The 22,376-nt window shown below is 42.9% G+C and overlaps 1 protein-coding gene across 2 annotated transcripts in view; it reads right to left on the reverse strand.

Annotated features, from left to right (window-relative positions):
* Positions 1–22,376, reverse strand: part of ap1g1 (adaptor related protein complex 1 subunit gamma 1) — a 140,495-nt gene that overhangs the window by 107,310 nt on the left and 10,809 nt on the right. For both annotated transcript variants that reach the window (XM_033035631.1, XM_033035630.1), the window contains exons 2-4: positions 14,027–14,230; positions 12,851–12,975; positions 7,857–7,998 (exon numbers count right to left, since the gene is read on the reverse strand). In XM_033035631.1, the coding sequence (XP_032891522.1) occupies positions 7,857–7,998; positions 12,851–12,975; positions 14,027–14,227 (468 nt within the window). In that variant the 5' untranslated portion in view covers positions 14,228–14,230. The remainder of the gene's footprint in view (positions 1–7,856; positions 7,999–12,850; positions 12,976–14,026; positions 14,231–22,376) is intronic.

Here is a 22,376-nt window from a genome sequence, read left to right on the forward strand (position 1 = left end):
GTCACCTCAGCACTTCTCACTTTACACCAACAACCTCACATCCCAATGCAGCTCAGTCAAAATTTTCAAATATGTAGACGACACAACAATAATTGGCCTCATCTCAGACAACAACGAATCACAATACCATCAAACAGTGGACAGCGCAGTCAAATGGTGCGTAGACAACAACCTCCAGCTTAATACTTCAAAAACCTTAGAAATCATCATAGATTTCAGACGCAAACAAAACCCCAAACCCCCGGTCCATGTCAGCTCCCATCCCATAACCTCCACGAACTCATTTAAGTTTCTGGGCACCTATATCTGCAATAATCTAAAATGGCACATCAACGCAGATCACATCATCAAGAAAGCACAACAACGCCTATTACTTCCTCAGACAGCTCAAAAAGTTCAGAGTCCACAAACACCTCCTGGTCCGTTTCTATCAATCCATCATTGAAAGCGTCATCACCTCCTCAATCACAGTCTGGTACGGAAACACTGACAGTCACTCACTACACAGAATACAGCGTATTGTCTCCAAGGCCTCCAGGATCATCAACTACCCCCTCCCCTCAATCCATTCCATTTACCTCCAATGTACCTCAAAACGGGCAATAAAGATCATCTCGGACCCCTCCCACCCAGCAAACCACCTTTTCCAGTCTCTCCTTTCAGGGAGGCGCCTCAGGTCACTTGCTACAAAATCCACCCGCTTTAAAAACAGTTTCTTCCCCTCAGCAATAAGAACACTCAATTCCCTCCAATAACAGACAATACTAAGGACTTTTGATGTATACAGTGTCTTGTCTATGGTCTTTGTCTGTTCTTTTGCACTATGTATTGTTGGTGAGATTTGTGATTTGTGATGTGGTATGGATGCACTTTATTACTGTGATCTGTGTTGTTATTAGTGTTAATGTGACTAATGCAGTGTACCATCATGTACCGAACCCAAATACCACCAACCCTGGTCGTGTGGCAAATAAAGATTCTATTCTATTCTATAGAAGTTGAGCTGTTATGTTACAGTTGTACAAGACATTGGCGAGGCCACATTTGAGGTATTGTATCCAGTTTTGGTGACCTTGCTATAGGAAAGACATTGTTGTTGACCTGGAAAGAGTTCAGAGAAATTGTACAAAAGTTTTGTCAGGTTTGTGGACCTGAGCATTAGGATGAGGTTGGGTACCCTAGGAATTTATTCCTTGGCGTGCATGAGGACGAGTTGTGATCTTACAGAGGTGTATAAAATCATGAGGGGAACATATGGTGTAAATGCAGATTATTTTACCCAGAATAGATAAAATCAAGAACCAGAGGACATAGGTTTCAGGTGAGAGGGGAAAAATGTAATAGGAACTAGAGGAGAATTGTCTACACACAGAGGGTGGGTATATGGAACGAGGTGCCAGAGGAGGTAACTGAGGCAGGTTATATCACAACGTCTAAAAAACATGTGGACATGCACATGGATAGGAAAGGTTTAGAGGGATATGGGGCAAACGCGGGCAAGTGGATTTGTGTAGATGAGGCATCTTGATCGGCATGGGCAAGTTGGGCTGAAGGGCTGGTTTCCAATGCTGTATGTCTATGACGTCAAGTACTGATCTACCGTCGTCTTATTTTGCAGCACTTGGCTCATAGCCTACTGTGCCCAGGTGATTCATGTGTTTGACCACACATTTCCGAAATGTTGTAAGAGTGCTATCCCCCAGCACCTTCTCAGGCAGTATGATTCCATTACCCTCGGGGTGGGAAATGTTTTTCTCAGCTCCCCTCTAACCTTGTACTCCTCACTACATCCTGAGTCTTAGACACCTATGCCATGGGCAAAGGTTTCTTACGATCTACCCTATCTATGCCTCTCAATGTTGTAAACCTTTCACCCTCCTCTGCTCTCAGGAAAATAAACAGCCTATCCATAATATCTCCCATAATTAAAATATTCCATTCCAATCAACACCCTGGTTAATCTTGACAAGTGAAACTGCAGATGCTGGAATCTTGATTAACTTAGCAGGTCTAGAGAACACAGATAGGCATCAGAAGAAGAATCTCGACTCAAGACATGTTACTCAACCTGCTGAGTTACTCAACACTTAGTTTTTTTTTTATCCCTGTTAACTTGCTCTTTGGCCACACCAGCAAATCATGTCCTTTCCACAGTTTGGTGATCATAACTGTTGTCAATCCAACTTTAAAAAGTTATACCAAGATCACGCTGCTCTTATATCCTACACTCCAGCTAATGATGGCAAGTGTCCTGTTTGTCTTTTTCATCGACCCGTTCTCCCACCGATGCTCCCACTTTGGGCGTATAAAATGGTCTGATCCTCAATGTTCCATGTGAACTAACTGCTCATTTTGTGTTGTACCCTTGTGAGATCTCCTCAAATGCATCACCTCACACTTACCAACATTAAATATTATCTGCTTTTGCTCCGCCTAACTTCTCAGCATCACACTCCGGACTAAAACTATTATCCTCACTAACAAAAAATGTGTCTCATCTGCAAACAAATTAATCATACCTCCTATATCCACGTTGTTAATGTATATACTTAAAGATAGCGGAGTCAGGGGATATGGGGAGAAGGCAGGAACTAATTGTGGATGATCAGCCATGATCACATTGAATGGAGGTGCTGGCTCAAAAGGCTGAATGGCCTACTCCTGCACCTATTGTCTATTACAAATATCCTTGCATCAATTACTGTGGTACAAGGTCATACGCTTCCAATCACAGCAGAAAACCTCCACTTCTGTCACCAAGCATCAAGCCAATTTTTTATAAAATGTTCCAACTTGTCTTGGATCTTATGGGCTTGATCCTTTTGAACCAATCTTCTATGTTGGATCTGGAGTCCACGTAAACGATACTGTAAATAACATAATGGCTGCCTGCCCTCGTCAATTTATTTAATTGCCGCTAATGTAAAACAACATATTTAAATTAGTAGGAAGGAACTGTAGATGCTGGATTACACCGAAGATAGACACAAAATGCCAGAGTAAATCAGTGGGACAGGCAGCATCTCGGGAAAGAATGAATGGTGACATTTCGGGTCGAGGCCCTTCTTAAGAGTGAGGCGGGGAGAGGGAGACACAGAGATAAGGAAGGGTAATGTGTGAAAACTAAACATCAAAGGGGACGAGTATCGAGGAAAATGTACAATAGATCATTGTTAGTTAGGAGAAACTGACAACGAAGCATGCAGAGATAAAATGTAATCAGGGGGACAGCCAGACTGGTCAGAGAACTAGAAAGGGGAGTTTCTCCACAGATGCTGCCTCACCTGCTAGAGTTACTCCAGCATTTTGTGTCCACCTTCGATTTAAACCAGCATCAGCAGTTCTTTCTTACACATAGGAAGGCGAGTGATGGGGAGAGAGGGAAAGCAAGGGTTATTTGAAGTTTGAATATTCATACCGCTGAGATGTAAGCTGCCCAAGCAAGATACGAGGTGCTGTTCCTCCAATTTGAGCTGGGCCTCACTCTGACAGCAGAGGAGGCCCAGGACAGAAAGGTCAGTATGGGAATGGGAGGGGGAGTTATAAGTGTTTAGCAACCGGGATATCAGGCAGGTTTAGGCAGACTGAGCAGAGGTGTTCAGCGAAATGACTATATATATACATATATGTATATATATATGTATGTGTGTATATATATATATATACATACATACATATATACACACACACACATATATATATATATATATATACTGTATATATATTTTATGTATATATATATATATATATATATGTGGTGTATATATATATGTATGTATGTATATATCTATATATATATGTGTATATATATATATATATATGTTGTGGTATATATCTCTTATATTATATATATCTTATATTTATACTATCTCTCTCATTGTTGTATTCTGTGTGTGTGTCTTATCTATCTTTATCTGTGTGTGTGTTATCCTCTACTCTTCTTCTCTGTGTGTGTGTGTGTGTGTGTGTGTGTGTTTATCTCTCTATTGGTGTGTTGTGTGTGTGTGTCCTATATATTATATTCTGCTATCTATCTAGTGTTTCCTTCTTCTCTGTGTGTCTATGTGTGTGTGTGTCTATATCCTCTCTATATTGTGTGTGTGTGTGTATCTCTCTCTCTGTCTCTGTCTCATTATATGTCTCTGTATCTTTCTCTGTCCGCTCTATGTATCTGTCTCCTGTCTCCTGTATCCTTTTCACTGTCTCTCTCTCTCTTATTTGGTGTGTGTGTGGTGTTGTGTCTCTCTCTCTATCTCTCTCTCTCTCTAGCTGTGTTTGTCGCTCTCTCTCTCCCCCTCTCTCCTCTCTCCCATCCCTCTCTCTCTACCTCCCTCTCTCTATACAGACATTAAGAGACCATACATATATATATATATACATATACATACATATACATATATATACATATACATATACATATACATACACATACATATACATATATATATACACACACACATATACACACACATATACACATATATACATATACGAGGTGCTGTTCCTCCAATTTGAGCTGGGCCTCACTCTGACAGCAGAGGAGGCCCAGGACAGAAAGGTCAGTATGGGAATGGGAGGGGGAGTTATAAGTGTTTAGCAACCGGGATATCAGGCAGGTTTAGGCAGACTGAGCAGAGGTGTTCAGCGAAATGACTATATACATATATATATATATATATATATATATATGGTGTTATTATGTATATGTATCTGTAATGTTATGTATATGTATATGTATATGTATATGTATATGGCTATGTATATGTATATGTATATGTATATATATGTATATGTATATGTAATATATAATCTAGATATATATATATACCTCTATATATTATATACTATATATATAAATATAAATATCCATATATATATATTAAATACAATAAATATACATATCCATAATTAAACAATATATATATACAGCGTGCAACATATATATATATAAAACCACACACACACAAAACAATATATATATATGTGTGTGTGTATATGTATATATACACATATATACACACACACATATATATATATTGAGCAGAGGTGTTCAGCGAAATGCACTATATTCATTTATATATATATACTTTATATATAGACATATATATATATGTATATATATATATATGTAATATAGTCATTTCGCTGAACACCTCTGCTCAGTCTGCCTAAACCTGCCTGATATCCCGGTTGCTAAACACTTATAACTCCCCCTCCCATTCCCATACTGACCTTTCTGTCCTGGGCCTCCTCTGCTGTCAGAGTTAGGCCCAGCTCAAATTGGAGGAACAGCACCTCGTATATATATATATATATATGTATATATATATATATATATATATATATATATGTATGTAGGAGTCCACACCTGGAACAGCGGATGCGGTAGATGAGGTTGGAAGACGTGCATGTGAACCTCTGCCTTACTTGAAAAGACTGTCGGGGTCCTTGGACGGAGTCGAGGGAGGAGGTATAGGAGCAGGTGCTGCATCTCCTGCGGTTGCAGGGAAAGTACTTGGGGAGCTGGGGGATTTGGGTGGAAAGGGATGAGTTAAGGGAATAGTCTTTGCGGAAAGGGGTGGAGATGGGAAGATTTGACTAACGGTGTGATCCCGTTGGAGGTGGCGAAAATGTTCGCCACTGTCAGAGTGAGGCTCAATGCATATTGGAGGAACAACACCTCATATTTCGCTTGGGCAGCTTACACCCCTGCGGTACGAATATTGACTTCTGTAGCTTCAAATAACCCTTGCTATCTCTCTCCCTCCATCCCTCTCCCTTTCTAGTTCTCCGACCAGTCTGATGTCCCCAATTAAATTTTATCTCTGTATGCTTCGTTGTCACCTACTCCTAGCTAACAATGATCTATTCTACATTTTCCATGAACCTCATCCCCTTTGATGTCTTGTTTTCACATCTGACCCATCCTTATCTCCCTCTCCGTGTCTCCCTCGCCCCGACTCAGTCTGAAGGGTCTCGAACCCGAAACATCACCCAATCCTTTTATCCAGAGATACTGCCTGTCCCACTGAGATTCCAGCATTTTGTGCCTATCTACTAACTCATTTAAATTAGTCAGACCAACAGACCAATTAGTCCCATCAACACATCCTGATCACTACTGTCACTGATCAATCACTACTTTTCAACTGTAAATGAATCCTGTTAGTATCTCGTATGCCATAACCCCTTTATCTGCCCATTAAAATCCTTTAGTGAACAGTGGTACATGTACCCCAAAGTCCCTCTGAGTAGAGTAAAAACTAGTATGGGGTCCAGGTGGGGCACAGTGTCTCCCCTAGGGTCCACCACCTAGGGGGAAGAAAGAGTGGAGATGTGAGGTAGAAAGGGGTGGGGGGGGGGGGGGGGTGTGGTCTGGTCCCTTCTTTGTCTGGTCTGATCTGTGGTTGTCGGAGGCAACCCCCAACAACCCTCACCAACTTTTACAGATGCGCCGTACAAAAGATTTTATCACGATGCATCATAGCATGCTTTGGGAACAGCTCCATTCAAGTCCGCAAGCAATTGCAGAGAGTTATGGACATAGCCCAGACCATCACACAAAACAACCTCCCCTCCATTGACTGCATCGACATGTCATGCTGCTTCGGCAAGGCAACCAGTATAATCAGGGCACAGTCTCACTCCCTCTTCTTCCCTCTCCCATTAGGCAACAGATACAAATGCACACCTCCAGATTCCGGGACAATTTCTTCCCAGCTGTTACCAAGCAATGTAATCGTCTTCACACCAGCTACAGCGCGGTCCTGACCACCCACTTACTTCATTAAACTATCTTTAATCAGATTTTATTGGGCTTGATCTTGTACCAAATGTTATACCCTTTATCCTTTATCTGTACACAGTAGACAGCTTAATTGTAATAGTGCATAGCCTTTTCTTTGACTGGATAGCACATGACAAAAAGCTTTTCACTGTACCTCAGCCCATGTGACAATAAAATTTTTAAAAAAAACTAAAATTGGAGCATTCATACATTGTTGCAAACTATCCAATATGATGTGCTGTTTCCATCTACACTTCGCACTGCCTCGGGCAAGGCCACCAGTTCCACCAGATAAGGGCCTGTCCCACTGTATGAGGTAATTCATGAGTTCTCCAGAGTTTTCCCGATTCGAACTCGGAGAATGTCCGTAGCGGGTCCGTAGGAATTCGTGGATTCCCATAAATCCCCGCACTGCGCTTCTATATCCTCCCCAACATCCACAAAATCGACTGGCACGGCACTCATTATTTCAGCCTGCTCCTGCAAACGGAACTCATCGCTACATGCCTGCCTTGTCCAGTTCATTCCCATCTACATCTAAGAATCCTCACACGCCCTTCAACAGTTCAATTACTTTCAATTTCTGGGCCGTCACTGCCTTATCTTCACCATGGATGCCCAGTCGCTTCACATCTCCATCCCCCACCAAGAAGGTCTCAAGGTCCTCCACTAAAAGAGATCAAATCAATTTCTCTCCACTAACAATCTCCCCCACCTGGCAGAACTTGTCCATGCCCTCAACAACTTCTCTTTCTCACCTATCCATGTTCTCCAGAGATACTGCCTGAGCTGTTGAGTTACTCCAGTAGTTTTGCCATTTTACATTATGCCGTGCCTTGCTAGCTCTCTGTACAATTGATTACCGAGCACTTTTTTGTGCTCCCCTTTCTACCTATCAACATCTTCTGACAATCTGTGGCATTCATCCTCATTGGTGACCAAATAACAATGTTAGTACCACCTAAACTTGGACAAATGCAAATTGATGAAAGAAATCTAGCACGACTTTGAATTCAAGATTGAATATCACACCTAACTGTAGTAAGACCCAAAAATAAATGGTCTTTACCTTTTTTCTTAGGTATGAGTTGGATGTCTTTAGTAGTTTTTCCACTTCTCCTGCAAGATCTCGACACATCTCTGATGATCCCATGCAGCCAAGTGTACAGAGTGCCAGACCTTGAACATATTGAGTACTATGATTCAAATCACTGCAAAACAAAATTAAAAGGCCCAGTATAGAATGATGTGGTTAGGGTAGTTAATCCTTTTCTTTGACCAGAGGGTGCACAAGACATTGGCAATGTCAATACTGATTGCTCCCTCAGCTGAGTATCCAGTTAACAGTCAGAGTCAAAGTGGTAGCTCTGAATGATATATCTCTTTAATACTGGTTTAGGCTTTCAAAACAAAATTAAACCAAAAGTTAACAGGAATTTTGCAGCATAATGATAATTTGTCCAACAAGAGTCAAGCATAATCAATTTAGAATGAATGCTGGCTTCATTTCATTTTCCTCCAGCTTTCTACCTTCCCCTTTTTTCCCCCAATTACAACTCCACCGCTGAGCATTTGTGCAATAATCACAATTAATCACCGAAGTCATGCAGCACAAGGCATGGTTCTGTTTGCTAGCCTTGGTATCAGAGTCATAGCGCACAGAAACAGGCCCTAGGGTCCAATTCATCCGTGTTGACCAAGATGCCGCATGTGTAGTAAGGAACTGCAGATGCTGGTTTACACCAAAAGTAGACACAAAATGCTGGAGTAACTCAGCGGGTCAGGCAGCAACTCTGGATAAAAGGAATAGGCAACGTTTTGGATCGTGACTACCCCCCGTCTGGGTAAGTCCCATTTGCCTGCGTTTTGCTCACATCACTCAAAATCCTTCCCATCAGTGCACCTATCCAAATGTCTTTTAAATTCTGTTAGTGTCTGCCTCAACTATCTCCTCTGGCAGCTCATTCCATGACTCTGGGAGTGAAAAAGTTGCCCCTCAGGTATGTATTAAATCAGATCCCTCCCTCTGTAAAAGTGTCCTTTTGTTTTTGATTGCCCTACCCAGGGTTGAAGACTGTGTTCCCCATATCTATTACTCATCATGATTTTATACACTCTATAAGATCAACCTTCAGCCTCCTGCGCACCAAACAATAGTCCTAGCCTGCTCAACCTTTACCTATTGCTCAGACCCCCCCCCCCCACCGAGTCCTGGCAACATCCTCATAAATCTTCTCTGCACCCTTTCCAGTTTGACAACATCTTTCCTACAACATGGTGCCAAGAACTGAACAAAATACTCTAAATGCAGCCTCACCAACATCTTACACAAGTGCATCATGACCTCCCAACTTCTTTATTCAATACACCGACTGAAGAAGGTCATTGTGCTAAAAATCTTTTTGACCGTTTTATCTACCTCTACCTACCTATCACTCCCCTATCAAACCCACGTGGTCACAGGCAGAACCTACAAAATCCAACCCGGGTCTCCGGTGTTGTGAGACAGCAGCTCTACTGCAGCACAATTGTTTTTTGCTATTATCGGAATTTAATTCTGAATAATTACTTAAGTTATGAAGTCCAATTTCTCAGTAACCACTGAGACTGGAGTAGCAATTCTCAAAGGACCACGTGATGAACTTTAAAAGGTCTCCCTTTCACTGCAACCATGTCATTTGTAAATAAGCTTGTTCCGAATCCTTACGACCAAGTCCCGTGAATCCCTTGCATCATAGCGGGTGAATTGAGAGTGAATAGGAATAGAGCATCCATATCTTTGATCCCCCACATGGGTTGTTGTAATCTCTGAACCCATCTTCACAAACCATAGATGCAGAACATTTGTGCACAAATAAAAATCAAGAACTTCACTAACATCCAACTGTGGAAAATCAAACAGCAATGTACGATGGAGCATAACTTAATCTACAACCCGTAAACAGAGAAATCTCAGTACTTCAATTTCAGATGCTATCTTCAATGTTTAACTATAGTTCAAGTTTGTCATGCGCTGGAGTACAGTGAGGGACATGTACATTGAAAAACCATGCTTTCAACAGCACAAGCACATTGACTCAGACAAAAAATTATTTACATAAAATTCCAAAGGACACTGCAAAAAACATTCACACAAAAAACATAATTAGTAATAAAAAACCAAGTCCATTGTAGTGCAAGAAGTGGGCTGTTGTTGAAGTAGGGATTATGCACATTTATTGAAGAACTCGATAGTCGCAGGAAGCTAACTGGTTGTGAACCTTTTAGTTGGGATTTCAAGCTTCTGTAACTCTTGCACGATAAGAGGGCAAGGCCCAGATGGTGGGGATCTTTGATGATATATGTATTCTTCTGGAGGCAACGATTGAGGAGATTGTTGTGCCCTGATAGATTGGGCTGAATCCATCACACTCTGCAGCCTCTTGAAATTGCCGTAAGAGAACATGATGCAACCAGTCTGGGTGTTTTCTACAGTTCACTAAGTTTGTTAAGAGTAATTGGAGACGTGCCAAGTCTCAAAATAACAAGTATTGCTCTACAGTTACACCATATAGTACAGAGAGTCGTGAAGTGCTCGTCTGAGTAAACAGACAAGATCCTTTGCGACTGTTTTGAGTCAGTGGACTGGCTGGACTGATGCTAAACTAGATGAATATGATGAAATTCAACCTGCAAATTTGGGAGGGAGAAGATGAATTCAGATGTGTTGGTATTACTGTTATAACAAAGGTAACTAGAGGCATGAGGGAGGAGCTATTTAAAGTTGAATGGAAACGGGCCCCATTAGGAATGACGATGGAACAGCAATAGCAGGAATTTCTGGGAACAATTTGGAAGACTTTTCATTCCAAAGAGGAAGATTCTTTTAAGAGAACGAGGTGACTGTGGTTGACATGGGAAGTCAAAGACAGCATAAAACTGAAAGAGAAGACATATAACATTTCAAAGATTAGTGGAAAGCTAGAGGATTGAGAAGTTTTTAAAAAACAGAAGATAACTGAAAAGGCAACACGGGGAGAAATTATGAAATATGAATGCATGCTAGATATGAGGATTGCAAAGGTTTCTTTGTATATATAAAGTGTAAGAAAGAGGCTTGAGTGGACATTGAACCGCAGGAAAATATTGCTGGAGAAGTGATAATGGAAAAGGTGAAGAAATGGCAGGTGAATTGAACACGTTTTTTGCACATCTTCGCAATGGAAGACACCAGCAATTTGCCAGAAATTTAAGAGAGTCAGAGGGTGGAATTTAGCGGTCTATTGCTAAGGAGAAGGTGGATAAGTCACCTGGACAAGATGGATTGCACCCCAGTGTTCTGAAATAAGTGGCTTTAGAGATAGAGGCATTCGAGAGTCAGGAATAGTTCCACACAATTGGAAAATTGGAAATATTACTCCACTGTTCAAGATGGGAACAAAGTGGAAACTATTGGCTGGTTAACCTGGCTTCAGTGGTTTGTAAGATTTTATAGTCCATTATAAAGGATGAGGTTTCCGAGTAATTAGAAGCACACGATAAAATAGGCCGAAGTCAGCCTTGTTTTGTGAAAGGGAGATCGTGACGAATGAATCTGTTGGAATTCTTTGAGGAAGTAAATAGCAGGATAGACAAAGGAGGGTCAGTGATGTTGTTCACCTGGATTTCAGAAACCTTTGATAAGGTGCCGCACGTGAGGCTGCTAAAGATGAGAGCCCATGGTATCAGAGGGAAGATCCCATGGATAGCAGGTTGGCTGAATGGCAGGTAAAGAGTGGCAATAAAGGAGGCTTTTTCTGGTTGTCTGCCAGTGACTAGAAGTGTTCCACAGGAAAAGGGGTCGATGCTGAGGTCACTATTGTTCACAATGTATATCAATGAGGGAATTGAATGCTTTGAGGCCAAGTTTGCAGATGATGTGAATAGATGGAGGGGCTGGTAATGTAGAGAAAGCAGGGACTCTACAGAAGAACCTGGACAAGTTGGGAGGGTGGCTAAGAAGCGGCACATGGAATACAGCGCAGCAAAGTGTGGAGACATGCAATTTGGTACTAGAAAAAGGCGTACACTATTTTCTAAATGCAAAATCAGAGGTGCAAAGGATCTTGGAAGTGCTGTTGCAGGATTCCCATAAAGTCACTTTACAAGTCAAATCTGTAGTACGGTAAATGTCATTTGCTTTTATTTTGAGAGGGCTAGAATATAAAAACAGTGATGCAATGCTGAGGCTTTACAATACACAGGTCAGACTACATTTGGACTATTGTGAGCAGTTTTGGGCCCCATATCTGTGGAAGGATGTGCTGGCTCTGGAGAGGGTCTAGAGTTGGGTTAAGAGAATGATCCCAGCAATAATTGGGTTAACATATGATGAGCTTTGGACAGCACAGGCAGCACAGGGCCTGTACTCGCTGGAGCTCAGAAGGTTGAGGGGAGACCTTATAGAAACTTACCAAATAGTGAAAGGCGTGGATAGAGTTAATGTGGAGAGGATGTTTTCAAATAGCCTCAGGATAAAAGGACGTACCTTTAGAAAGGAGACGAGGCAGAATTTCTTTAGTCAGAGGGCGATGAATCTGTGAAATTCATTGCCACATACGGCTGTCAATGGCTAAGTCAATGGATATGTTTATACAGGGATTGACAGATTCTTGTTTAGTAATGGTGTCAGGGGATATGGGGAGAAGGCAGGAGTATGGGGTTGAGAGGGAAAGATAGATGAGTCAAGTTTGAATGGCAGAGTAATTTGATGGACCGAATGGCATAATTCTGCTCCTACAACTCATGAACTTTATAAGTACAAATCAAACAGTTATGTTAATATTAAATATACCAGCAAAAGTTGACTTGATATTTGCAAATAGAAACTCATTTCAGAAATGGTTAGATCAAAAGGAATAAAAATTGAACATAAATAGTCAAAGCATTGACACTGCTCAACATTTTTAGATGAATCAAACAGTATGAAGTTATATACAGAATTTCAGTCATCGGAGAACAAAATGAACAGCAAATACACAAACATTGCATTGTAAACATTAGAATTACAATATTGAGTTAAATGGCTTAAAAATCAGTACTTACTTTTTAATACAATTTGTCATGAGCAAGTGGACATCTTGCCGTTCATCGAGCAATAACATCGCACCCAGGTAACCAATACGCTTGTCTGTAAACTTTTGTGAGGCTATCAATTTTAGGCACTCCAACTGAAAAAAAAACGTTCCTCAGACTACTTATACATCACAATATCATTGCTTAAACATTCAAATGAAACAGAACAGTTTAAACTTCGTCCCCAATTCTAGCAAAAACATTTTAGGTTCTGGGCTCTGCAGTTTTACAAGACGTCGTTGAGACCGCATTTAGAGTAATGTGTTCTGCCCTGGGCACCATGTTATAGGAAAGATAGGAAAGGATGGAAAGTATGCAGAGAAAATTTACGAGAATGTTGCCAGGACTCAAAAATCTGAGCTATAGGGAGAGGTTGAGTAGGCTGGGACTCTATTACTTGGAGTGCAGGAGGATTATGGGGTTATCTTATGGAGGTGTACAAAATCATGAGGGGAATAGATCGGGTAGATGCACAGTCTCTTGTCCAGAGTAGGGGAATCAAGGACCAGTAGACATGGGTTTAAGGTGAAGGGGAAAAGATTTAATAGGAATCTGAGGGGCAACTTTTTCAAACAAAGGGTGGTGGGTGTATAGAACAAGCTGCCAGAGGAAGTAGTTGAGGCTGGGACTATCCCAACGTTTAAGAAACAGTTGGATAGGTACCTGGATAGGACAAGTTTGGAAGGATATGGACCAAACACAGGCAGGTGGGACTAGCATAGCTGGAACATGTTGGCCAGTGTGGGCAAGTTGGGCCAAAGGGCCTTTTTCCATGCAGTATCACTCTATGACTAACTGAAATATTGATTATAATTGTTTCACAGAATAATTGCAGAACACTGAAATTTGCTTGTGGTATAATGAGCCAATGCTCATGTTTAGACACCAGAATCCTCAAATCACCTAATGAATAGTGATCATGTATTATGCCTTGTACATTCCTGTCGCTATCTTACCCTGCGTAACTAATTCATTTAATTCTTATAGTAAAATTTCTCAAATCTAAGAGAGCTTTTCAGAAATAAACACAAGAACAAAACTATTTACCCAAATATTTATTGTTTGCTAATCAGACCATGGAATAAATTTAACTTATTTCTTAATACAACTACACCCATACTTTATCCCTGGATATTCCTGGATTACCTGTCCAAAGTGTGCAGGATATCCTAGCATATGCATATACAATAATTTTGCCACATTTCGACAACGATAGGTGTTATCTTCTTCTCTGAATGAAGAACGAATTGAAGCACATTCCTTTTGTATCATCTCCCGTTCCTCAGCCTGCGTCCTGGCTGTCCGGATAGTCCGGATTAGCTCCCTTAATCTGATGGGGGCTGGCATCCTCTAGGGTTTAAAAATATAAAGGCGCATCAAATAATATTCTAATTTATCCAACTTTTTTTTATAAAACAAAATCATTTTGGATAAATTATGAGTTTCATAATTACACAAATTTCGGTAATATATTTAAAAGTGTCAAGACGCCACATTACCGGACATTCAGATTAGATGTATGTGTTGTGAACAGCAATGAAGATACCCAGTTTGTAAGCAACAAATTGAAAAAAAATTGTTGATAACCGCTTTTTCCATCATTCCCAATTCAGAATTAACGTTAAAATTTCAATTGAAATATCTTCTGACCAAATTTGTGATGTATATGACTGACTGTAGAAATAAAACCTGGATAAATCCAACGTATAGTTGTGAATGTTGCTCATTAAATAACTACTGTACTGATACTCCATATTAAGAGCATTGATTTGTCGTTAAAATGAATTCTGTAATAACATGTCAACGGTAGTAGTGACAATCGAACACTGCGGTTTTAATGTTTAACGTGTTCACAATTTAATTAATCCATCTTTATGGATTAAAACAAATAATAACATTTGGAATTAAAACACAGTTGATTGCATTCCGTTATCAAACATAGTCAATGTTCACTCTGAAGACATTTCCAGCACAATAGGGTCGGGAGGGGGGGTGTGTGAATCAGTGCAGGATGGATAGATGGAGGTGGGGGGGGGGAGGGGGGGGGAGGGGTGGTGGATGAGGAGGGGAGCACACAGGATGTCAGTGAGGACTGAATAGAGGCAGGAATGGGGATCAGTGCGGGATGGAGATGAGGGGTCTCAGGATAAGGTGGGGTAGAGGGGGGCGTACAAGAGAGAGAAAGGGGCAGAGGAGATGGGAAGGAAGGTCAACGCTCCTCGGACAACTCCGGCATCATCGCTCAATCGCTATCAAAATATGGAGGGGATCAGGGGATGGGGGGGGGGGGGGGACCACATCTTGCGTACACTCACACACACGCGCGTGGCTTCGGAGGCCCTGTGAATGGTAATTTCAGCTCAATCCGGTGCTAAATGCAGCTGAACTCTGCCTGTCTCGCCTGGACTGATGACATATTTTTCGTAAATCCAGACAGGGAAAACCTGGCGAGACAGGCAGAGTTGAGCTGGGTTTAGCGCTGCTTCTCTGCGCTGGTTGTGGGCCTGGGGGAACCGCTCCCGTCTGACTCTCAACGTCTCTGGCCACCCCCGGGAGATGGAGCTGCCGTCGACGTCGCCGCCGCTGCTGGGGGCCCGTCATTCGCTCTGACCCTTCGCACGCCAACGGCCTGTTGCGTAACTGACGGCCAAAGTGGGACAGGCCCAAGACCCTGGCGCGACGCAACGTCTCACCTCCAACAGCAGCAGAAGCAGGCAGACGATCGTCGAGCTCGGCCTGGGCTCACGGCCGTTGCGGTCCAGATCTGCCTCCACTTCTACTCCCAGAGCGGGGCCAAGAAAATTGAAGATGGACACAAAATGCAGGAGTAACTCAGCGGGACCGGCAGCATCTCTGGGTGATGTTTCGGGTCAAGACCTTTCTTTTCAGACTGAAGAAGAGTCTCGACACGAAACGTCTCCCATTGCATCTCTCCAGAGGTACTGCCAGCCCCGCTGAGTTACTCCAGCTTTGTGTCCATCTTCAAATGACGTCACTCGCTCCAGACGGCTGTGCTTACGCATGAAATCACGAGCGACCTTCGCGGGACCGTCACGGCTCAACGCGACCACAAGGTCGCGTTATTTGCGTGCCAAGGACACGCAAGTGGGACAGGCTCTTTAAGAAGTTGAAAGAGCTTTGTTGGAAAATCGCACCAGGCCACCTCCATTATTGACACAACCGACATTTAAAAAAATCTGAGCATCTTTCCCATCACTGTTTCATCAGAACTTCAATTTTCACCTCACACTAGTTGAACTTCACATCTCCCAGGTCACGAGGGCAAAATTGGATAGGCTTGGACTTTATTCCTGAGATGGCTTGAGGCCAAGGGATAATCTTAGAGGTGGCATATAAAGCCATGAGGGTAATATATAGAATGGATGCAGTCTTTTTCCCCAGTGCCAGGTTGCCCAGAACTAGAGAGCTTAGGTTTAAGGTAAGATGGAAAAGATTTAATAGCAAGCCAATGGCTATTTTTTTTCCACAGAGTGTGGCAGGTATATGGAATGAGCTGCCAGGTGAAGTAGTTGAGATATGCACAATAACAACATATAAAACATTTAAACAGAAACATGGATAAGAAGGTTTAGAGGGATATGGGCCAGGAGCTGGCAAATGGACACAACTGAGATGAGGTATCTTGATTGGCATGGACAAATTTGGCCGATGGACCTGTTTCTGTGCTGTTTGAATCTATGGTACTATGACTAGTGTTACTTTAAGTCAAATTGATATGTTAATTTAAATCCAATTGCCAATTTGGAAATAACTAAAGAATTAAAACTTTAAAAAGCACATGTTTTAGTTAAGTTTTTTATTTATTTTAATTAAAAATGCCCATAAGGCCTGGGATCTTGGTGCTTGGGAATAGAATCTTGCCAGCTTTAGGCACTCTTATGTCAACAAATTACAGTATGGCTCTAAAGTAAATGTCCCTTTTCTCGACTGTTTCATCCACAAATGCTACTACAGCAAAAGTGCACGTTTCCCTATTTTTTACATCACTCGTCTTAAGACAAAATGAAGGTACTACTACTACGCATTGTTTCTTATCAAGAAGTGGAGTACAGCAGAATCAGACATGTTTGAATTTGGATCCATTACTCTACAATACATTTGAACCCAGGTTCTAAAAGTGAAAGATAACTGAATTCTCAAGAATCCCCATCGTCCATCATCAACTATAAATAAATCATCTTGCCATCTTCCTATTTTGCCATTATGCCCACCAGAGTACTACTTGTCAAATTAATCTCTTAGTTGGTATACATGTCTTGTTTTGGGGCAAACGGCTAAGAAACAGGAGCAAATAAAAACGTAGCCAAATAATAAATTGCCCTTAGATAGACACAAAATGCTGGAGTAACTCAGCGGGACAGGAAGCATCTCTGGAGAGAAGGAATAGGTGACGTTTCGGGTTGAAACCCGAGACATCTGAAGAAGGGTCTCATCCCGAAACATCACCCATTCCTTCCCTCCAGAGATGCTGCCTGTCCTGCTGAGGTACTCCTGCTTTTTTTGTCTATCTTCGGTTTAAACCAGCATCTGCAGTTCCTTCCTACACAATAAATTGCCCATATTTGGTGTAACATTTACATCTTAAGCACAAGCATTTTCCTTAAGTTTTTGATAAACGATAACGATACGATAAAACTTTATTCATCCCCGGAGGGAAATTGATAGGAAACTTTGAGCTTAAATTCTAGTAATTTAGGCTCTTCTACAAAAAAATAAACTTCTCATTGATGCCGTTTCATATCAATGCAATCTCCAGTTCTTCAGTCTCTGCTTTAAAGTTGATTACTGCTCCAACAATGCAAATCTTATTAATGCCGATATACATGCCCTTTTGAACTTTACATTTTTTTTACTTCATTTAGGTTCATAATTTCAATGAAAACTGTATAGTAATTCTGGCTGAAGACAAAAGTGAATACTGCAACTTTGCCTGTGCTTTGGTCTCCCTCATGCCCAAGAGATATGGAGATGAAAAGACATAAGATAAGTGATAGGAGTAGAATTAGGCCATTCAAACATGGCTGATCTATCTTTCCCTCTCAACACCATTCTCCTGCCTTCACAGAACCCTTGACACTCTTACTAATCAAGAATCTGTCAATATCCACCTTAAAAATAAGGTTTTGCTTTCATTATTATCACAAGTGTGAACTAGTGCTTATAAAAAAAATCAATTCTCAGTCATATAGCACAGAAACAGGTCCTTTGGCCCAACTTGCCCATGCTGAGAAGGTGCCCTATCTCTGCTCGTTCAACTGCCTACGTTTGGCCAGCAGAGAACCAGAGCAGCAAATTGAAGAGCTGATGAGGAAGTGAACGTTATGACAAATAAGTCTCAAAGAAGACAGGTCAGGAGTGGTTCTCGAATATGGAGATAATGAAGGTCTGAAGTGTGTTCACTTCAATGGAAGGTGTATTGTGGGTAAAGATGATTATTAGTGCTTGGAATTATGATGTTGTGTCCATTACAGTTTGGTTGCAAGAGGGACATGACTGGCAGCTAAATGTGCCTGGGTTTTGAGGTTTCAGACGTGATAAGAAGTGGGTAAAAGAGGTTGAGGAGTTGCTTTACTAATCAGGGAGAATATCAGGGTGATACTCAGAGAGGACATACTGGAGGGTACGTCTACTGAGGCATTGTGCGATGAACTCAAACATAAGAAAGGAACAATTACTCTAATGGGATTATATTATAGACCACTCAAAAGCCAGCGGGAGGAAGAGGATCAGATAATGTAGACAGACTACAGAAGGATGCAAGAACCTAATGGATAACTTTAACTTCCTCAATATTGTCTGATACTAACTCAGGGCAAGAACATTAGATGGGGTAGAATGTGTCAGGAATATCCAAGAAGGCTTCCGTACACAGTATGTGGAGGGACCATGCTGGAGAGTTTATTGGGAAACGAGCCTAGCCGCCGAGTCGGGCAGCGGCACGACTCGGCGCTCCAGTGAGGGCGGCCCGGCGCGGGGCTGAGACACTCCAGTGGCAGCGGCACGACTCGAAGGCTGGGACGGCGCTCCCGTGAGGGCAGCCCGGCTCGGGGCTGGAACAGCGCTCTGGTGGCTGTGGCGGCCCGGCTCGGGGCTGGAGCGGCGCTCCCGTGAGAGCGGCCCGGCTCGGGGCTGGAACGGCGCTCCCGTGAGGGCGGCCCGGCTCGGGGCTGGAACACCGCTCCCGTGAGGGCGGCCCGGCTCGGGGCTGGAACAGCGCTCTGGTGGCTGTGGCGGCCCGGCTCGGGGCTGGAGCGGCGCTCCCGTGAGAGCGGCCCGGCTCGGGGCTGGAACGGCGCTCCGGGACGTTCGGCTGGCCCTTGCGCGGGGCGGCGAAACTGGGGCGGCGGCACTGAGGCGGGCGGGCAGGGCGACATCGTCGGAGCTGCAGTCACAGGCTGGTGCATGTTTTCGAGCTCCCTCGGAACGCTGCATCAGCTGGAACGGAGGGGGGCAGCTCGACCACCCCGGGCGTGAGCTTGACGCCCGTTGCGGGGGGACTGAGACCTTCGCCCGTGGGGTAATCGCCTCAGGCAGGGGGAACGAGGACGATTTTGCCTCCATCACAGTAGGTGCCTGGTAAACCCTGTGGTGGTGTAATTTGTGTTTATGTGTGTTTGTTGTTTTATGACATGTATGGCTGCAGGCAATGACATTTCGTTCAGACCGAAAGTCTAGCCTAGGTGACTGATGGTCAGAGTGGAAAGAGCATTTTGGAAATAATGGAGATAGTGATCACCACTCCATAAGATTTGAGATTGTTTTGAATAGGGACAGGGTGTATGTTGGGGGGAAGGTACACAGAGCTGCCAAGTTTTGTCACAGCATTTCAGTATTGTAGTACCTAAAATCAGTATTTTGCTGAGGAAATCAGTATTTTTGATAGCTGCTTTCTTGCATTTGTCCAACTCTCACACTCTTTCCCCCCCCCCCCTCTCTCTCTCTCCCCCTCTCCCTCAAGTACTCTCAACGACATTCAGTCTGAAGATGAGTCTCGACCGGAAATGTCACCCATTCCTTCTCTCCAGAGTCGCTGTCTGTCCCGCTGAGTTACTCCAGCTTTGTATCTATCTTCAATTTCAGAGTTAAATAAAAAAGTACAGAGTGCTGGAGGAACTCAGCGGGCTAGGCGGCATCTGTGGAGGGAATGGATTACGAGTTGTTTTGGGCCAGGGTTCTTCTTCAATAGGTAGGAACTGTAGATGCAGTTGACAAAACAACAAATGATTCCGGGAATGCAGAGGTGAGAGGGTGAGAGAGAGTGAGTGAGAGAGCGAGAGGGAGTGAGAGCGAGAGAGAAAGGGAGGGAGGGAGAGAGTGAGAGAGAGACATTTAAAATACTAATAGATTTAATCTGCTATAATTTGTAGAGGTACAGTATGACTTTTTATATCCTTGCATTTTTAAAGCAGCAAGATCTTAAGTCAATTTCACCAGGTTATTACTTTTCTATTGGCGAGTGGTATGTTAATGAAACAGGAAGTCGGGCCGATCTCAGTTGTTCCCACCTGGCTGCTGCACCTTGGCCAGTACAGCGGTGACTCGTTGTTACGATTATCTATGAATAGTATTTCAGTATTCTTATCGCATTTCCGTACGAAATACGGAAAATCCGTTCTATTTGGCAGCAATGTAATTAGGAAGAACAAAGGAGGGTAGATTGGGATCAATTGTTATTGGGTAAATGCACTGATGACATGTGGGAGTGATTTAAAGGCCAACTGGTGAAGGATTAGCAGGATTAGCACATTCCAGTAAGGAGAGACAAGGACAGCAAGGTGGATGACCAAGGTGGTTGTAAACATGGTCAGGAAGAAAAAGGAAGTGCATGTCAGGTTTAAGAAGGTGGTATCAGAACTCAAGTAGGCGATTAGAAGGGCCAAAAGAGGCCATGATATGCCATTGGCGAGTCGAAGAGTTTTTTATACACATGTTAAAAACAAGAGGGTAGCCAGGAAAAAGGTAAGACTGCTCAAGGATAAAGGGCAACTATGCTTGGAGTCAGAGGATTATAGGCAAGGTACTAAACAAGTACTTTGCAGCTGTATTCACAGAGGAGAAGGACTTGGAGAGAAAGATCAGAGCGGAGAATACAAATATGAGATTGAGAAGGTGGTGGAGGCTCTTGAAGAGCATTAAGGTGGATAAGTCCCCCAAGGCCTGATGGGATCAATCCCAGGCTATTGTGGAAGGCAAGAGAGGAGATTGGTAGGGCCTTGATGAGGATCTTTGTTTCTTCTAAGGCTACAGGCAAGGTCCCAGAGAACTGGAGAGTGACCAATGTTATTCCTTTAAGAAAAGAAGAAAGAACTTGGGGAACTTTAAACCAGTGAGTGCTAGGGAAACTATTTGAGAAAAAATATTCAAGATAGGATTGATAGGATACAAGATATAGGATATAAGTCAGGGAATCGTGATTCAGCTCTATAGGACCTTGGTTAATTTGATTTTGGAGTAAAATGTGCCGTTCTAGTCATCCCATTTCAGGAAAGATGTGGAAGTTTTAGAGAGGGTGCAGAGGTGCAAAAGGGTGATCACATAGGCCAAGGCAGACTAAGCGCAAGTGGTTAATGAAATGATCGCCAAGCCTACGCTTGATCTCGCCAATGTATCAGAACCAACACTGGGAACACAAGATACAGCAGATGAGGTTGGAGGAAGTGCAAGTAAACCTCTGCCTCACCTGAAAGGACTGTCGGGATTCCTGGATAAAGTCGAAGGAGGAGGCACAAGGAGAGCAGAGGTTTATTTGCACCCTCTTACACGATCTCCCAGTTGCCAAACATTTTAATTCCCCATCCCACGCTGACCTTACTGTCTTGGCCCGTCTCCATTGTCAGAGTGAGGTCACATGCAAATTGGACAGCTTACAACCCAGAGACACGAATATTGATTTCTCGCATTTCAAGCACATCCTGCATTTGTTTCTCCCCCCCCCCTCCCCCTCCCCCCGTTGACATGCCTGTATCCCTGTTGTTAGCACGTCTTCCCCAGCCAACAATGGGCCATTATGGTTTTCACCGTTCCTGAGGGCATCCGTTGCCAGCCCTCTTTTGCTGTGGCCATCTCCATCTTTCAGTCTGAAGGGTTCTGATCCAAAACGCCACTAATTCCTTTCCTCCAGAGATGTTGCCTGGCCCTCTGAGTTACTTCAGCTTTGGTATAAACCAGCATCTGCTGTTCCTTCCTTTACTACATACTTTAGTGATCTGCTAGCTTATGAATCATGCCTTGCACAGTATCATCCAAAATCATGATACAAACCACAAAAATCAATGGACCCATCACCGATCTCTGAGGCACACCACTAGTCACAGGCCTCCAGGCCGAAAAACAGCCGACCACTAACACCTACTGCTTCAATCCATGAAGCCATTTCTATCCAATCGATTTGCTCGAGATCCCATGGAACCCGGAGAGATCTAATCTTTATTTATCATTTACCTTGTACCTTCCGAACAGTCCATCAGGGACTATA

The sequence above is a fragment of the Amblyraja radiata genome, chromosome 17 (genome assembly GCF_010909765.2).
Source record: "Amblyraja radiata isolate CabotCenter1 chromosome 17, sAmbRad1.1.pri, whole genome shotgun sequence".
In the NCBI taxonomy this organism is placed as follows: domain Eukaryota; kingdom Metazoa; phylum Chordata; class Chondrichthyes; order Rajiformes; family Rajidae; genus Amblyraja; species Amblyraja radiata.